The 18,898-nt window shown below is 49.9% G+C and overlaps 1 protein-coding gene across 3 annotated transcripts in view; it reads right to left on the bottom strand.

The window, feature by feature from the left end:
• bcor (BCL6 corepressor) overlaps positions 1-18,898 on the bottom strand; it is a 56,451-nt gene that overhangs the window by 22,535 nt on the left and 15,018 nt on the right. The window contains exons 1-6 of one of the 3 annotated variants that reach the window (XM_033616959.2): positions 17,413-18,227; positions 7,234-7,315; positions 3,907-7,026; positions 2,405-2,461; positions 1,728-1,893; positions 269-610 (exon numbers count right to left, since the gene is read on the bottom strand). In XM_033616959.2, coding sequence (XP_033472850.2) covers positions 269-610; positions 1,728-1,893; positions 2,405-2,461; positions 3,907-7,026; positions 7,234-7,236 — 3,688 coding nt within the window. In that variant the 5' untranslated portion in view covers positions 7,237-7,315; positions 17,413-18,227. Of the gene's footprint in view, positions 1-268; positions 611-1,727; positions 1,894-2,404; positions 2,462-3,906; positions 7,027-7,233; positions 7,316-17,412; positions 18,228-18,898 lie in introns of those variants that run through there. The other 2 variants (XM_078174615.1, XM_078174616.1) reach the window with 2 other exon arrangements.

Genomic DNA, 18,898 nt, shown 5'->3' with positions numbered 1-18,898 from the left:
GATTAAACACTTCTCTGAGCTGGCTGCCACACAGAGCGAAAGATGGGACAGAGAGCGGTAAAGGGGGAAAGAGCGGGGGTAGTGATGGAGCGGGTTTAAGGTGGAACTGATTGGGAAGGAGGAAGCGACAAAAGGGATGGAAAGATTTTTTTTTTTTTTAAGAACAAGGGACCGTGCTCAGCATAACGCGGGATGAAGGGGAAAGTGTGAGCAGAATTAGAGGGATGCACGGGAAGCAAATAAAAGGGTTGGGGGGGGGGATTCCTACCCGTAGATATCTTGGCTCTCTTCTCAGGATGGGACACCCTCTCTACATCTTCCCACTCCGTGTCCTCCTGCTCAGTCTTGAGGCAGAGCTGCCGTTTCCTGTTGGGTCCAAAACCAAGGCCAACCTTCTCCTCAGGGTACGCCTTCGCCGGTGTCAGAACAGGGGGCAAACAGTGACCTCCCTCTGGCTCCCTCTTCACCTTCTTGGCCACATCATTTAGCCCCGCTTGGCAGGCACCTCTGGACTTGTCTCGGGCCCCGTGCCCCGGGGACAAAGGCTCCTTCAGGTTTCCACACCTCTGCAGGACTGGAACTCTGTTGTTTGTGTACGCCGGCCGGACACCTGAGCAAAGCAGAGAGGTGGAAACGTGGGCAGGGGAGGAAGAGGAGGAGGAGGGGGGGGGGGGGGGGGGCAGAGGCAAAATAAGCAACAGAAGATGAAAGGGAGACAGACATAAGGGGAGAGAATGCAGACAGACAGACCACAAACCAGACAGACAGACAGAAAGGGAGCAGGGGAAACAAGGGGGTGGGGGTGAGACAGGGTGGGGGGATTGACAGAGGGAGAATGCCAGTTAAACACCAGCCAGCTTTTATTCTGCTTTAAAGACAGGCAGTAAAACTTTGATGGGGTAAAGACTTTTTAATCTGATGCGAGCCGAGCCAGCGGGCTGACGGTTCAGTGCAGCCGCTCGCACTTCCAGCGAAGAGAGGCAAGAAAACATCCTGCGCACTCGCTGCACAGGGCGACTCCCATCCCTCAAACCCCCCCCCCCCACCACCCTCCTCCTCTGTCCTCCCCCACGGCATGACCGCACCACGCCCTTCTCACACTGAGCGTGACTCTTCCCCCCGCTCCTCGACTCCCTCTCCCTCTCTGTCTCTCTCCATGCCATAATTAGGCTCACACGTCAGCCGCGGCCTCGCTCCAACACACAGCTGGGCTCCCAGCCAACGTAACTAACCCCCCTCCTCCCCCCCTGCTCTCGCTCTTTCCGTTGCGCTCTCCCATCCGCTTTCACCCACTGACTCTCCCCCCTTCTGCTTTCTCTCTCTCTTTCTCTCACTCACGCAATCTCTGCCCCTCCTTCTCCTCTTGCCCTCCCTCTCGATCGTCTCTCCGCGCAGATAAGCACAAAAGACTTCTTGAAAATAAAACTCCCCCTCTCTGTCTCTCTTGCTGGGCTCATTCGCTTGCGCTGCCTCGCTTGTGTAAGAGTGTGTGCGTGTGTGTGTGTGTGAGAGAGCGTGTCTTTTTTTAGAGTGACCCGGTCTTGCCTCAGCATTTGCTGCAAGTGTGTGCGAGTGTGCACGCGCACCTATTGTTTGTGTGTTCCTTTCTGAGTGTTCATTTGCAGAGTGGATGCATGATGTGTGTGTGTGCATGCATCACGAGTGTGTGCGTGCGTGTAAGTGCGTGTGTGTGTGTGTGTGTGTGTGTGTGGTGCTGGGTTACTCACCCTCCCTCTCTCCCTGCCTGGTGGTGTGTTGGCAGTGTTCCAGCACTCGCTCTCTGCGCTGGCCGTCTGCCAGCTCCCGTCCTGCTGCCGCTGCCGAGGCAGACACACACACACCGCCGCCCTCCTTCTCCTTCAGCTCCAGCTCCGAGAACCGCATCATTGCCCGCTGCGCGCACACACACACACACAGATGCAGAGAAAACCCATGAAACCCACTCATCGTCTGCCCACGCCGCACACACACCTCTCTAAGCCTCAATCTGGCCTCAACAGCTACAGAAGCAATTGCGTCAGAAATCACATTGTCTTAAAATCAAAAAAAAAAAATAAAAAAAAGAAAATGCCAAAGAAAATTAAAACCCACACACACAAACGCACACAGGACAAAAAGGTAAGACAGATAAATCACAAGCATGGCATCAAGACACAGATTAGACTACTGCAGCCACTGTGAGTCCATGCGCTCTGGGGCTTAAATCCTGGCATCTCCCTTCCTGGAACATAAACATGGCTAGGAAACATATACATCTAAGCCCTGAGGCAGAGAGAGGAGATGAGAAAGAGGAAAGAAGGGAGTAGGGGGGGGGGGGGGGGGGGAAGGAGTGTGCAGCGATACAGAGTACAAAGGAGACAGAGCCCATCAGAGGCAGATGTGATAAGAAATGTAAAGAACTGACCTCCCAGTTAGCTGCAGGTTGACTTATATTACTCCCCTCTCGTGATATGACTTCCATCTAAGCAATTAGAATGGGGGGGGGGCTCAATATATCTGTCCATCATTTCATCTTTTTTTAATGAATTTACGTTTCTCCACAAGTTTCTTTTACACACAATAGGCAGCCACAATCCCACAAAATAACACAATCAAATTAAAGTGACTCAACAGGTCAATTAACACTGCATCAAAACTATCAAATAATTTCTGAACGGCACGAATTTGAAATCAGAACAATATGTTCATTTTAAGCATGATTGATAACGCTAATTCAGTTTTAGCTGTCTCATTTAGCTTTTGTTTTTTTTCCCCAAACACTTACACATCCATTTTTTTTTGTCCAGAAATAGAGCGTTTGATAGCTTTGTGTTGCAGCTGTGCATTGACAAGCATGACACAGACAAAACCACAGTTTTCTAGGGCGCGTTCACAACATAGACAGACATGTGCAACCTATTAAGATATCCGCCTCTGAGCCGGTGGATAATGTAGCATGGGGTTTGTTTGTGTTCCTATGCTGATCACTGAGAGTCTAAAATGGACAGCTGAGTGTGTGTATCTGAAAGACGGGATGCTGGGCAAGTGTAAGGGACGTTGCTATAATCATGTATAGGTGTAATGTAGTGTGTGTGTGTTAGGGTTCTTTTAGCCAATAGGGTGAGAAGAATTGTGACCTTGGACAGCAACCAGGCAGGGCAGCGTAGGCCATCAGGGGGAGGAAGGTTAGGGGAGGATAGCGACTGGCGGTGGGGGCATGCAGAAAGCCTAAGAGGAACCCCAAAGAGGGCAGCTGCTGGTTTTTAAGCACACTGCAAGCCCTCCACTGCCCCTAACCTTGGGGTTAAGCATAGCCAAAGGCAGTGTGAACTGTGAGGCTGCCACAGTCATGCTCTGAAACTACAGTCCGTGGCTCTATAGCACAGTCAGCACTAACACATGCTTTAGCCCCAAGGCAGTCACACAAGGACAAGCACGTACGGACACACAAACACGCACGCTCAGAAATAACCTTTACAATGACTGCTCGCTAATCAGCATACAGAGATGGCAGCCCTGGTTAACCTTTGAACTGCCCTCCCTGATAGAAGGCCTCAACTGGCCTTGCACCAGCTCACTAAGACAATGATAAAGTAAGGGGAAGGTCAAGCCGACGGCCAGGCCGGTAGCATGACAGCATTTATATTATTCTGTACTGTGGTGTAAATGCGGAGTGGGCCAATTTCATGCAGGGTTTGTTCTGCAGGCAGTTCTTAATATTGCAGCAAGGGATAAAGAACAGTGGCCATTGGGGATTTATTTCTGCGTGGATGTTAGAGCTGAAAGTATGTTTGAAATGTCTGCACATAAGGAACGTTGGTCATAATGACCTCTCTCCAGTCGACCACCAGCTTGAGCCCAATATATCCTGTACTGTATATGCACACACACACACACACACGCACACACAAGTGTTAATGGCCTTACCTGCAGGGCTCTCTGTTCACGGCTCAGCTTGCTGGAGTCAGCATACAGCTCGGTGGTGACACATTTAAAGCGGTCGCCAACGTAGCCTGAAGAGTTAGCAATCCTCTTGGCAAGACTGGATCTGCGACAGCCTTTGGATGAAGTCTGGCAATCCTCTTCTTCGTCCTCATCCCCTTCTCCGTGGGACTCCCCTAGGTCAACAATACTGTCTTCCTTTTCAACCTCCCCCTCGCACATTCTCTCCTCCTTTGCCACATCAGTGCAGTGCTGAATGAAGTGAAGAGCCCGGCTGTCTCTGTCCCCTTTGTCCTTACCAGAGCTGCGCTCCCCGGATGTGCGGGCACAACGCAAGGTGCTCTGGTCTTGGTCTCCAGGGTCCGGGCTGGGACTCTGTTCCTCTGGGCTCTCCTCTGCCTGGGCCAAATGCTCTGGAGAAGGTGGGGATGTGCTAGATGTCACCCCAGGACAGCCTGCGTCCTGAGGGACCTTTGGTTTCCCAAAAGGAGTTTCTGGCTGTCGGTCAGTGTTAGTGGGCTTCAGGGTGGGGCTGTGTCCCGAGTGAATCGGATAAGGATGGGAAAGGTGGTGTTGGTGTTTTGGCTCGTAATCAGTCTTTGTCATATTTTGGTTACTATGACAACATTCATTTTGGTTAACCTTGCTGCTGGTCTCAGCAGAGGGCTGTTTGTGGACTGTTGGGGTAGACTCAATATCTGTGTCTGAGTGCACAAGGTCAATGCAGACAATCTTTTCTCTGGGTGTCACAGAGGAAGAGGGGGTTTTGCTTTGATTGCCACTCTGTCCTTGTGCTCCTGCTTCCCTATCAGACTTAATTTGGCTTCCTTCGCCTATTTCTTTGTTGTGATCTCTGTGGCCCCCAGATTCCTCCACACCTCCCCTGGATTTCTCCTGTCCCCGAGGCTTGTCTGAGTGAGTCTGCATCAGGGGATGGGCCATCTCCTGTGAGTTATAAGTGAGGTATTCCCCTCCTGGACCAGCTGGGAGGTTGTGGTAGGATAAAGGGTGTTTTGCTGCCAAGTGGGTTGGGTAAAGGCTGTTGCTGCCCAGCAATACTGGGTGAGGGTAGACTGGGCCTTTCCCTGCAATTGGCAGAGAGTGTAGCGCCATGCCATCAGGGATGGGGTAGGGCAGGTATCTATTTGCGTACGCCAAACTGTGGTTCAGGTAAGCGTCACTTTGAGGAAGGTAAAGCCCAGGAGGGTGACCATTCTCCAAACAGGGCCTCTTGTATGGTGCCACTTCTGGAGTTGTTTCAGCTCTCTTGGTAGTCTGGGAAGGCTTCTCCGTTCCCTCTCTGTGGTGGCCCGGATGTTCTGAATGGCTCGGGCTGTGTTTGACCCACTCGCCATTCGGTTTGGGAGAAAGAGCCCTGGAGCTGACCAGAGAGGAGTGCTGAGTGGAGGGAACATTATGGTTGGGCTCCCCTATCCTTGGACAGGATGAGCTACGCTGCTGTGGGAGTACTCTCTCCAGACCCTTGTGTTTGATGACAGAGGGTGAGGAACCTTTGGCTTGTGAAAGGCCCAGGTCTGTGTTAGGCCGTGGGGAGGGGGGCAAGCCCGGTGTGTGCTGTGTATGGGAAGGAGACGGGCTAGGAACAACCCAGGAGGAGTGTAAAGTGCTGATCATTTCTGGCCTCTCTGGGACCTTTGAAGAAGTGCTGCTGACCACAGAGTGTGGGTGGGAGGAAGGAGACAGGGACAGGTTTTCCTTTAGGAGCTCTCGGCTAGGGGGCAGTCCATAACGTGCTCCTGATGCCATAGTGTCTATCTTAACTGGGTATCCATTGTGAGGCAGCCCGAACTCCAGCATTCTTCCAGACAAATCCAAGGGCTTCTCTGCCGAGTCTTTGGTTGGTTGTGGTTGGTGAGCTGGCCTCTCAAAGTTGGGTTTGGAAGGTGACCTGCTGGGTCTCCTCTCAACCCCTGCGCTTCTGTGCTCAGGTGCTGCGTCTCTTGGCCTTGGTTTGTGGGGGCTAGGCCGGGCAGGGGAGGGCTGCTCTGATGCCATGCTGCTCACAGAAAATGGATGAGGAATGGACTGTGTGGATGAGGATGAGGCAGATATTGAAGAAGCAGAGGAGGCAGGTGGGTGTCCTATCCTAGCGACTGGCCTTTGTAAATCCAGTGAATTGTCAATGAGAGCAGGAGGAGGGGGAGGCTGGGGGAGGCGAGAAGATGCGTGAGGAGAAGAATCAGCAGGCAGACTATTATTATTCCCCCCATTGGTGCCACTAGTGCTAGTGCTACTGGTATTATTGTTGCTGCTAGAGCTCTTCCTAGAGGGAGGTCTGCTTGGTCTGCTGCTCCTGCTCGGGGACCGGTCTCTGTCTATAGCGGCCTGATGGTGCTGAGGATGAGGAGAAGGTTGGTGAAGCTGCTGTGCAAACTGAGGCGCAACACCGAGCCCCTTGTCCTGGCAGTGTACCAGTGATGTGGGGGCCACTGTGACTGCAGGAATCCTCATGGGGGGTGCCACCAGGGGGGAAGAGATAGGAGAAGGAGGATAGGGGGGCATGTAGTAGAGCCTCTCAGCAGCAGAGGCGGCTGCAGCAGGGTTGCCCCCCTGGGTTGCACACAGAGAAGGGTAGGGCAGGTGCTGGGGAAGATAGGGGTTGGGTTGGCTGAGCAAGGAGGCTTTGTACATGTTCAGAGCTGCGTACTTGGATGTGTCCATGAAGGGATACATGCTCGCCTCAGGGTAAGGGGTGAGCCACGGCAAGCGGAGGTAGCTGCCACCAGCACCTGCCAAGCCCAGTTCAGATGCCTTTTCTCCAGGCCCTACTCTGCGCTCCAAGCCCAGACCTTCAGCCCCAGGAACCAGAACAGGCTTGTGGAGACCTGGAGGGGCACCCTTGTAGAGGCCCAGGTATCCATTAGTGGGCTTACGACTGTCCAGAGAGCCATCAGGCTTGTAGATGAGCTCCGGGAGACCATCCCTGTTATAAGTGAGGGGAAGGGAGGGTGTCTCTCGGCTCTTCTCCGCTGGCAATGCTCTGATCCCTGGGTATACAACCCCACCATGGAGACGGAGACCATCATGCATCAGAGTGCCTCGGTCCAGCCCCATCGCGGCCAGGGGCGTCAACCTTGCATCCACCTGCAGCAAAAATTTCAATGAATGTGACAGTGAAAGTAGGAACTATAAAACAATTACTGCAAAACAAAGCACAAAAAGATTCCTAAATGTTTCAGGTTAGTTGCGTGCATGCACATAGTGAAACCAACCAAATGTTTATTTCCAGGTAATGGTGACTAATGTGACAAATGAGCGTAAACCACACTCAGAAGGAGCACGGGGACTTGCCATGTTTTGTGTGATGTGGTTCTCTTGTTTTAGTTCCAGGTTGGTTTGTGTCTCAGCATCGACATCACGAACAGATGTTGCCCTGTGGAGATGAGCAAACAGTTAGCAGTCAGCGCCTTGGCTCTGCCACACACACACACACACACACACACACACACACACACACAGAGCTGTATTTTAATCCCACTGCCAAAAAACAAAAAAACCTGACAGGGCAAAAATGTCACTTGATGAAATCTCCATAAGAGAAATTATAATTTTAAGTACTGCACATCTTTAATTTCTGGGTCATGCAAAGCTAAATAATATATCAACATATACATTACAGGAAGCAGGCTGCTGATCCAAAGACAAGAAAGATAACAGCGCCGCTAGCTTTACTCAGCCTCGCTTTCACTCTCTCACACATACACACACAGCTCCGCTAGTCAGTGGAGATGAAAGCACCGTGTGGGCTCCCCTCCCCTCCCATCCGTCAACACCCCACAGTAACCTCCCCCCCTCCTCTCCCCTGACCACCATCCTCCTTCCCCCTCCCCTGACCCCCATCCTGCCCACCCTGTGGGCTAGACGTGCATTGTGGGGCTGCGCCTATTCAGTCACGTTCCCCATACACTGGTTTTTCCGTGCCCTCTTTGACCTGCTCTCTCGGCTGCCTCAGCCAGCGGAGCGAGGGAAGATTATACATCAGAGACCACTTCGGTGGGAGACCATTTACCGCCCGCCAACACAGAGCCACAGATCAACAAACACTCACACCAGCGAACACAGGCAAAAGTATAGTATGCAAGAGACGACGAGGCGACGATGTAAAAATGACAAGAAACCATAGATTCAGTTTGAGAGGGAACAACATAAGAAGACAGGTATAAAGATAAAAAACGTGACCACTGAAGTGAAAATGGCGTTTCTTTGAGGGTTTTTTTTCCTTTGTTTAAATAACAAGAAATGACAATAAGCAAAAAAAAAAACATCAAGATCCCTTTGAGTGTGAACTGTCCTTTAATCTGCAAGTGTTTTGTATACATTTGAATGTCTTTAAAGCACCGGAGCGTAACGGAGCAGTTATTTTATGCTAAGAGATATGGAATAAGTCACAAGAAGATCGTTATCATTATTCATTACTGCAAATTTTGGGAGATGGCAGATTTAATAATTGGTCTTTAACATTAAATCGGTGCTTTTATCAGTTGGGTGCTGATTGGGATGATTTAAGAACTTTATTAGAGTAGAGATACAGAGATGGCTCTTGCCAGGACTAAATACGATTTTGGGTGAGTAGATACACCTAATATATATTTTGAAAATGTCCGTTGTTGCAAAACATATAAATCAAATGTGAATTGTTTTGACTTTTATTGATGTAAAGCAAAAACTTTCTTTCAAATAATAGAAGCTCAGCAAGCTCAAATTTATTAAACAGCAGATTTACTGAGTTTTTCCCAATTTGTATTTGTTATGGCGTCGCTTTAGTGAATATGCAAATCTACTTTTCAGAAACTGTGACAATAGTTTGCTTCTGTATTACCGCCTGAAGGATATCACAATCCAGCGAGGAAAAAGACACCGCAAAGCCATACAAATTCGGTATTCATAAAATCTTTTTTGTCCAAATGACAAAATTGAGATATCACTGAACACTCGTGAGCCTTGGAGAGTCAAGTGGCATCTTAATACTGCCAGAGTGGTCTGCCTAATTTCGAGAGGCTGTTTCAAAAACTCTCAAACAAGTGAAACAATGGGGAAAGGTGAAATCATTGATCCCACTTGGCAGATTTTATTTAAAGGGAAATATTAAAGTTTGAATATGAGACTTCATGATTTGTTCGGGTGGACGTTTTTGCAAGGCAGTTGGGGCGATGTTAAGGGAGGTAATGCAGGACCGAGGTGGGAGAGAAGTGCCTTTAAATAGTAAAGGTGCCGTGCTGACGGTGCTGAGAGCAGCAGCAGAGAAACTCGGCTCCTCGATCATCGCAGAGAAAACGCCTCTGTGCCTTCGCTGCTGCTGCCGCGCCGCTGGCACGCCACTTTTATTGCCGTGACCCGGGGCCCATTAATCAGCCTGTTGCGGGCCCCTCGGCACGTCTCCTCACTGCCTCAGCGCTCCCATCCCCCAACGGCTCCCCTTACCCCAGCTCCCCGAGGCCAGTCCTGCTTCAACAACATCCGCGCCTGACGGAACTGAAACGGTGTGCGTGCGTGCGTAAAACTAGCGCGCATGCAGCCACGTGTGCGCGTTTCTGCAAATTACACAGACAGCGTTGAGAAATCACACCAGTCCCCGTTTCCTGTGTTTCCTGGAGCGACACATTCACCTCTGTGTCTGTCTTTTACTCTCACTCATACACACACTCGCAGCGGCTCCTCTCGCTCTGAAAAGTCTGCGCTCCATGAGACCGAACATGATAATGAAAAAAATAAGCCTCTTATACAAACGCAGATGACAATGACACGCTGCCTTTACGGACATTTCCATTTAACCTAAACGCAACCTTCAGCGATGAACTATCTGTCCTTGGCGCGCACACACGCGCGCACACACACACACACACAGTCTGCATCTGCGTTACTTTCCCAGGAAAATAAAAAACAGTGGAAAAAAGAAAGCTGAGAGCCAACACAGGGAGGAAATTATGTGTTCTTGTGCAGGCCAGTATAACAAAAAGACCGTCTGGTGTCTTTAGGCCTGTTATTACTGTTAGTTCAGAGCCTACATGGGTCCACGGTGCATCCGTTGCCTGAGTTGTATCCCTGGCGGTGCATGCAGTGTGCCGTCAAGTGCTTGATCCTGACCTTGAGGCCCGGTGCCGCGTCTCATCTCTGCTGGACTACTATTAATTTAATGGTAATGACAGGTGCCGTGGCCGCGCAAACTATACTCGGTCATGAGCACAGTGTAGTCATGAGTGTAACTACACTGTCAAACCCACATTTTTTAGATGTTGCTGTTAATTGAATGCTGCAATCGCACTACATTTTGTCAATGCTAGGCTATAGAGGCCTGCAGACAAAATACAGGACACTGTCCACAAAATATTATACGAAAACATCTGGAAAGCTTGTGTTGCCCGCAATAATTAAACCAAGGGATATCACTAGGAGGGATGGGGTTAAAAAAACCAACACACATAATATCTATGCAGCATCCTCAGGACCAGCTGTGCATCAATCAACAGTTTAGTGAAAACCGTCCTCGTGTTCACAGTGATTTATCACACATTACAGTGAATGCAAAGTCAGTCTCTTTTTTTTAAAAAAAAGCAAAACGTAAATCTTTGTTGTTGTTGTTGTTATATTTAGTGAGCTTGGATACACAAATTTAAGCCTACATGCTTTGGAAATACTGCAACATACGTTGAAAATTACAGAGAGGCTTTAAGAAAGGGTTTGTTTCAACATCTGGGGTGGGAGGACTCATATGGAAAGCGGGGGGTTGGGGGTCCGAACATTTTGAGCATTAAACACTTAATTTCCTGCTTTCTTGTGGATTTTTATGCACCACTTTGTGACTTTTCTGCATTAGTTTATGGCAAAAAATGTCTTTACTTTTATCAAAATAAAAGATCTTTTTATTGGGGCAGGACAAATTGACATGTCCTACATATTGCGGGGGATGTGTCCCCTGTGTCCCCCTTCCTGGACTCTACAGCTCTAGCTTTAAGGCAATACAAGAAAATTAAGTATTTATGATTTCAGTGAGGTCTGAACATAAAAACAGTTTGGTTATCTGACATTAGTCGCCTATAAACCGGATGCTTAGAATATTCCGGGAAGAAATCCTGCCACAAATGGCACATTATAAGTGGAAGGACGCGGAAGGAGAGAGGGGAGATATATAGGAAAGGAGGGAAAGGCGGTGTGTGCGCGTGTTGACGCTCATCCCCGCTGCTAAGAATAGTTTGCGCAACAAACAACTCCCGACGGCCGTCCAATCCATCACACTGGTCGGCGGCAGCAGCAGGCGGGGGGGAGAAAGGGAAGGGGGGAGCGCAGCGGTCGGAGCTGCGTTTATAAACCAGACCGCTGGAGCGGAGCCCCGACTCGCACCATTAAACAGAAAACCACCGGGTGTTTTTAGCGGAACCTCATATAGCTCTGTATATTGTGCGCCTTTTTAAAGGGGACAGAGAGAAAACAAGGACACAAGGACAGGCCGATGAGGAGAGAGAGAAGGGAGAGAGGAAAACAAAGTCCCTCTTTTGCCGTAGTTTCCTGTTTCTGACGACAATTACTTGAACTCTCCGTGACCCTCAGTGGAGCCTACGCACCGGCACCGCTCATCATTTCCTCCAGAGCTCCAGAGCTGAGGCCTCTCTATTCCCCGCGCAGCGCAGTGGCTGCGTGCGGACCGGTAATATGTGTGTATGAGAGAGGAAGAGACAGAGGGACGATGGAGTTGGGAAGGTGGTTGTATCCACTATAGCAGCTCCCTCTCTCTTCACAAGTTGACACACGAGTAGACACGCACATTTAAAGCACCAAGACTCATCCTGTGTTTATGGCTTGTTCTATAGTAACCTACATCACGGGAAACCGGGGCTGTGGGTCTTGCTGTGTAACGGGAGTGGAGGCACCCTCTCGCTCTTTGTCCCTGGAGCTTTGCCAGGCTCTCTGGAGCGCAGAGCTCCGTTCAGCTCTGAAAAAATGCAGTGTGACGCAGGATAATCTCCGCAGCGACGGGGGTGGGGTGGGCATAAACAGGGATTAAATGCGGGCGCGCGCACACACACAATCACTCAAAGCACACACACACTCACACCACCGCGACGCTGTTTCATGTGTGTGTGCGCACACCCAAAACGAAAGGCATTCTGCGCACACTGCCGGTGAACAAAATAGAAATCAGCGGGAACAAATCTGAGAAAACACACAGAGAGGAGCGCGCGGACCCAAACTACAGCCTGACTACTAAGTACACAGCCTCGGGGCCTCGCTCTCACCAGCATCAACACCCAGCATCATAAAGAGTGCGAGAGAGAACGCGTGCCCAATTTTAATTGTTATTGATTATCAGGCTGACGTGTGCCAAATGGTCCAATTGATCATCTGGATGCAGAGCCGGAGTCCATATGTGGAAAGAACCGCTCTGCAGGTTCCTGATATAACACAAGTGCGCACACTGAACAGAGACAAGAGGAGATAAATGCTGTAGCGAGACACGGAGCGCGCGCTGCTGCTGGTTGGAGCGCAGAGCTGGAGGCAGCCAGCGGCGTCTCTTCAGCTGTCACATTATTAGCGACCGAGCTGTAAACAAGAGGCCCCTGCGTCCTCCCGGGCCGCTGCACAGCCGCATGCAAGTCGGTGCACGGTTCAATCCTCCCCTCGGCAGCACGGCCGGCAACAACGGCGACATTGTGAGGCCCCCCGTGCTGTCACTAGGGCCCGGGCGGCGGCTGCTGAACTGGCTCTATTCATCCCGGGCCAAATGGGGACTAAATGGCCCCTTTATGCCACCAAAGGACCCGATTGTAATAGGGATGCGCATGCATGAGCCGGCCCGCGTTTACCGGAGGTTTCTTGACTTTCCTTTGAAATGCTGGCGCTGCTTTCATGTGTTGGATGTTGCTAATGAAAGCACATGACGCGTAAAGGACTGATCCCCCCTCCTATATGTGACCCCCCTCCTACACAGGATGAATAGTCTGTTTAAAGAGGAAGCTTAATTATTGCTGGTGTGTAAATTGGGCTAAATGAATGTCAGTTTAAACAGGTGCTGAGTCAGTGTGAGGTAAACCGAGCTCACACACCTCTGACACGGCCTAGATTTAAAGGTCACACACACACACACACACACACACGTTGAGGAAACGGGGCCTAGATCTCATAGGTTAAAAATACAAATTAATACTTTACTAAAATGAACGTTAGGTGTTTACTCGGTGCTAGGGAAGCCATGTGATGATCATCAACTCGGGGTCAAAGCGCTTTATAACCAACATGAACTCACTGCTGTGCCACGCAGACAGGCAGATAACACATTCCCGCTTTGAAGACGGTTGCTGCAATAAACTCCTATCGCCATCACCCCGCTGCGCTGCCAAGCGTCTGTGGGATTTCGTCAGAGAGATAGATGCCCGAGGCACCGACATCTAAAAACAAACGAGGAGGCCCGATCAAGACTGAGCCTGCAGAGACTCAGAGGAGGGAGGTGAGGCGTGTCATCATTACTCCACTGCTAAATCAATCTTCCGATAGGCCAGAGCGAGGTCAGTAAACTAAATACAATCAGAGTGGGATTTGGATTTCGCTGCGTGTATACAGATCACATCAAGTGGATGCATCTCGCATTTATCAGGGAAATCAGTCAAGTAGCAGTGTTGCGTTTGGAGACATGCGGGAGAGATAGATTTAGGTTATTGGGGGCTAAAATCTAAAAACTGGACTTCTTAAACTAACATCCGGCTGCAGAAATAGCAGTGTTATTATACAAGACAGTTGTTGGAGTAGATAATAATGTGCGATGTGGTTCTGTGGGGCCGTAATGACCGCCTCTGTGCCGGTGAAACAGTACTGGGGGCCGACACATCTCTGCGGGGAGGTGATCCGTGCGCTCCAGACCTCGTCGAAACAAAAAGCTTTGTGGAGCGCTGAGAGAGAGGAGGAGGAGGAGAGGAAGGGAGGGAGGGAGGTAGGAGGAGGGGGGGGGCGGCTCTCCCGTTTCATCGCGAGGTCCCGGGAGGCCAGCACGGAGCATAGCTTCAATCAAACCGTGACGTCTCCTCCGGGAGCTGCGCAGCGCCTGGAAAACCGATCTCTCCTCGGCTCTCTGCCGTGCCTCCGCTTTTGTTCACACGCACCTCGCCTCAGCAGCGAGCGCAGCGCCGGCAGCGACGAGACTGTTGTTTTATATCCAGGAGCGAGTTTGTGAGAGAGAGAGAGAGAGAGGAGAGAAAAAAAAAACACAAGCGCGACAACAATAAGACAGACCTCGTGTCTCCGGCTGGATATTAAACACAACACGGGCATTTTCTGACGCGCCTTTTTACGCATCTTCCTGCCTGCCGTCCAACACATTAGAAAAAGGTTTGATATGCAAAAGTGGTCCCCGTGATTTTATCGACGTGCTCTCAATCTGTGCGCAATATTCCCCGCGTGGTCCTTTATTGATTCCGGATAAGAGAAGCGGACAAACAGCAGGTTAATGGGTTTAAAATGGAGGTGGCGAGGCTGTCCCTGTACGCAGCAGCAGATCCCCCCCTCGGAGCACCACGCTGACACATCCACTGTCACACATCACTCAGCATGACAATATGCCCCAGCAGGCACGAGGCTGGTGATACCTTCAGGTGCTCCAACAAAGAATCCATTAAAATAAGGTTTCTCTAGTGTTTTTAATGTTCAGAACACCTATTTGATTGTGTGGCTGACAGATGGTGAAAGTAAAACATTTGATTCACAAAGCAATGTCTGCATAATTCTAATGAGAAGTTATTTAAATTAAAGCCTTATTTTGTTCGTGTGGCAACCCTTGACCCCCTACTTACACAGCTAATGGGCCCCGTGCAATAAAACCCTGTTTTTGGAAGAAGTGTGAAGTCCTCTCGCGTGAAAAGAGAGAGGGAAAAAAAACACATCAGTGTGTCAATCTATGGTAAGCAGCCCTCCCCATCTGTGTTTCAACACCTGGAAAACAGATCAGCCCCGCACTGACTTCACAGTGCACAGTGGAAAAATGATGCGCAAAACAGTCCGACGGGGTACACTATAAATAAACTACTCGGCCCACACAAAATGTGAAGTATTTGTTTTGCGCTTCCACAACACGCACGGCTTGGGGAACAGGCTCTGGTACCAAAAGATCAGACTGAGCAGTTTAGAGAGCAGTGTCACGACCAGGGTTGCGTTTGATATGGAGTTTGTGGGTTGCTGACAAAGAGAGTGAAGACAGTATGGTAATTATGAGCAAATCACAAGACCAATTATGACAACCTACAACTGTGGCACAACAACACCCATCCAAACCTAAAAGTCTCACTAAACCTATCAGAGGATTCAGCAAAAGTCCCTATATGTCATCATTTCCACCACAACAATAAATTCAAATGAGCAAGTGGAGCCTTATCGCAGCACAACAGCATGTTACTGGGACCATTTGGTAAATAATTAGCCACATGGTCTTATGGATCACTGTTCCTAATCCTCAAATTACGCACATCTATATTCAGATCTCCCTTTAGGTTGATTTTTATCCCTTAAAAAACTACAAGATCGACATTTAAATTTAAGTAATGTATGACAAGGGCCATTTGCCTCACTATGGGGACCGAGGTTACATTTAAATACAATTAAGCTTTTATTCTGCATCAAATCCCCCTGAAGTAGCCTCCACCCCCCACCGGTTAATCCCCCCCCCTTTGCTCTGTTCCCTCGAAAGGTCCCAACACGAGGTCCTGCTCCCCCAACCTGCTCCAGCGTCAGCCGCCTCTGCGCTATAGGAGAGATTCTCTACTGTATATCCTGCGCGCATTGGCTGCCGGGCGGCTGAAGTGGTCTTTTAGTAGCTGCTTCCCTCACTAAGCTCGTCAATGAGCTGGAGCCAGCCAATATGAGGCACATCGATCGTCCTAAGAGAGCGTCCCCTAATTAGTGCCTGTGTGGCTCCAGGACAGGCAGCAGGCGCGGCGGCACGGGGAGGAAAAACTCCCGCGATATGAGCGGTTGGTTCTCCTGCGATGGGAGAGTGTGGGCACCGACAAAAGTCATTTCAAGACAAATGTCTCCTCTTAAATGCTACTTTGCTGGTCGTGAAAAATGCAGGCTATACGCAGCCCGCAGGAGCTTTACAGAAGAAGGAGACGATTCATTTTTGGATCGCGTCCAACACGCCTTGCAGCACTTATTTCAATTAAACAGCAACTATAAGAAGTGGTTCATACTGATCGCTGCCGCCCACAAACTGGTGCAGGAGGCAAGAAGTGAAAATAAATGCTTTAAAGTTGATAATGGCAGAGTGGCGGATTTGGATAGAGTGGTTTAAAATTCGTGAAAATCTCACCAAGCTTTCCAAGCAATCAGGAAATTATAGTGACTGTAATAAGTGGCACTTTTAAAACTAATAATAAGAGTCTGGGGTGCCACTTTCTCCCATGTGAGAGCGCTGCGCGTATCGTGGCTGCAGGGGGAGGGGGTCCTAAATGGCGCTACATGACTGCTCCGTGCGCCAAGGATATTCCCCCCGCAATGCAAAGACTAGTCTCGCAGCGAGACTGCGTGCGAGTGGAAGACAACATAGCTACTGCAGCGCAAAGTCATATCGGAGAACACCTGCAAGACATGAAGTGTGTGCGCGGTGGCAGGATGCCAGAGCGGTTTCCATCAAGTCGACAGGAAGGTGAGCGGTGCAGTCCCGTCTCTTCCCCCACACACCTTTCCCCTAACACTGCCTCTGGGACTGATGAGACGGCTGATCAACGTCCACTCTGTCCAAACAAAGCCCCCCCACCTCTCTCTCTCACACACACACCTCCCCCACGAACACACAATCAGCTGCCACACCAACACACACACACACACACACACCGCGGGGATGCCCTCCAACTGAACTGAACCGTGTATAAACGGAGCAGCACCGCTCGCTTCCCGTTGGCAGGGCGAGGCTGGATTCCGTAACCTTGTTTAGCGCAGAAGCTCCGTGTGCGCGCACGCACACGCGCACATACACACTCCCACCGTCGCCCCACAGGCTCTCACACACTTCGTCACTAAACAGAGTGCGAAAAGCCTGAATATTCACCATCGAGGACGGCGCCACTTTCAAGTCCGCTAATCTCCGGGACGTCCTTCTCACCTCGCTCCGGTTGACAGGACAGTTGTTAAAAAAAAAAGGCCAAGCTCACGGTCGGATCATTATGTGTGTGTGCGCGTGTTATTTATCAACCACATGTCACTGCCCCGCCGAAACGCACAAAGACCACCCTATGCGCTATTCTTAGAAGTGGCCGATCCTCTCCCAGTCTGCGCACAACAACACCGGGCTATCGCCTTCACATCCAGCCGCACAGGGAGACTGTTTTTGATTTTAAACACATTATATAAAACACACATGATCGTTTTAACCCAATTTGGCTGTTGTGGCACTATTTTAAAAGAAGCAGAGCTCTGTGCGTTTTGTGTCCTCACGCAGGGGATTTCACATCTTGAGAAAGAAAATACATTTCGATTTGTCATTGATTGTCTCACCTGGTTAATTGGTGCTACTTCCAGCCGTCGTCCGTGCGCCCCAACTCACGCCTTTTCCCTGTTTTTCCCAAGTTAACAAGGACAGCGATCCGTGCGTACGTAGACGAGCCCGGGTTACGGTCCTGTCTGCTGGAGACACACAATCCCAGCCAGAGGAGAAAAAAGCAACCAAAAGTGTCTAACAGGTTATCCACTTGTCACGAAACAAAACAAGACTCACATATAAAGCTCTGGGTCCTTATTCTATTGTCTATAAGCAACTCTCATCCATTAACCTATATTTGAAGCGGACTTTTTGCTGCTGCAAATGTCACTTGGGTTGCCATAAAGCAACAAAAAAAAGATCCTGCGCGGAGGAAAAACAAAACGGCAGGATGTAGAGAAATCCACAAAAGAAAAATCCGTTAAGGTCCTTTAAGTGGGAGAGCCGACGTGCCGTGCGGCCCGGGCCCCCACAGGATACAGGTGGCGAGGTCGGAGTGACTCGCGGAGAAATTAATTCAGCTCGGCCGTACCTCGCAGCAGCGCCATGTTGGGTTTCAGCGGAGCACGCCGTCCTCGGAAAAAGCCCCTTTCTCCCGCTCTCCGTCACTCCATGTCCTCTCCAACGCCGGAATCCGTGTCGCGGAAGGTTTGCTGAAGGTTATTCCGTGTAGCTTTCCGTCCCGCGTTTTGTTCGTGGAGCGTAGAGAACACCCCGGTTCGCACCGGAGGACGCACGGAGCTGTACGGGGAGTGCCGCACAGAATGGATGAACGCTGCTGAGACCGAGCGACTCGCTCCACTCCCACTCGCGCAGACTCTACCCAGAAGGCCAGTCGGGAGACCGCAATTACCATAAGCCTCCAGCGCACGGCACTGGCTGCGCGCGCGCGCACGCACACACAGAGACACACACAGAAAAACACACACACACACACAAGCTCCGCTGAAACTCCAAAACAGGAATAGGCGAGGTTTAAACAGCAGAAATAAGGCAGAAAACACACCAGACATAATAATGTTATAAAGAATATAGAAAATAGGACACGTAATAATCATAAAGCAAATGTTTAAAACGTTTTTCAAAATAAGATATTTGAATAAAGGAAAGTGTGCAGATACAATAGATGCTCACATATATTCCCAAATAAGAAATAGTTTGGTATAAACTGAGTATAGGAGATGGAGGACAGCCAGGATGTACACTGTAACCAACTGGGTGTTCATTATATCAACACTGGTACAATACTGGTGTTGTTCTTGCACCATAGCTCCCTAATTTAATCCAGATTTCTTGTATTGTTCATATTGCGTCTAAAAAATACAGACTTTTAAATTAAACGTCACTTTTGTTGCTCTCCAAACCAACAGATAAGGTAAATCTGCGAAGCACGAGGCAATAGCGAGGGAGAGGCAGCTCAAGGCTGGGGCACATCTGTTAAGGCTCCCATGTCAAGTGAAGGAGGAGGAGGAGGGAGGCTATGAATATCAAGCCTGAGGTGTG

This window comes from Epinephelus lanceolatus, chromosome 14, assembly GCF_041903045.1.
Source record: "Epinephelus lanceolatus isolate andai-2023 chromosome 14, ASM4190304v1, whole genome shotgun sequence".
In the NCBI taxonomy this organism is placed as follows: domain Eukaryota; kingdom Metazoa; phylum Chordata; class Actinopteri; order Perciformes; family Serranidae; genus Epinephelus; species Epinephelus lanceolatus.
Note: the sequence above shows the minus strand (reverse complement) of the source record. Positions and strands in the feature narration are given on the sequence as shown.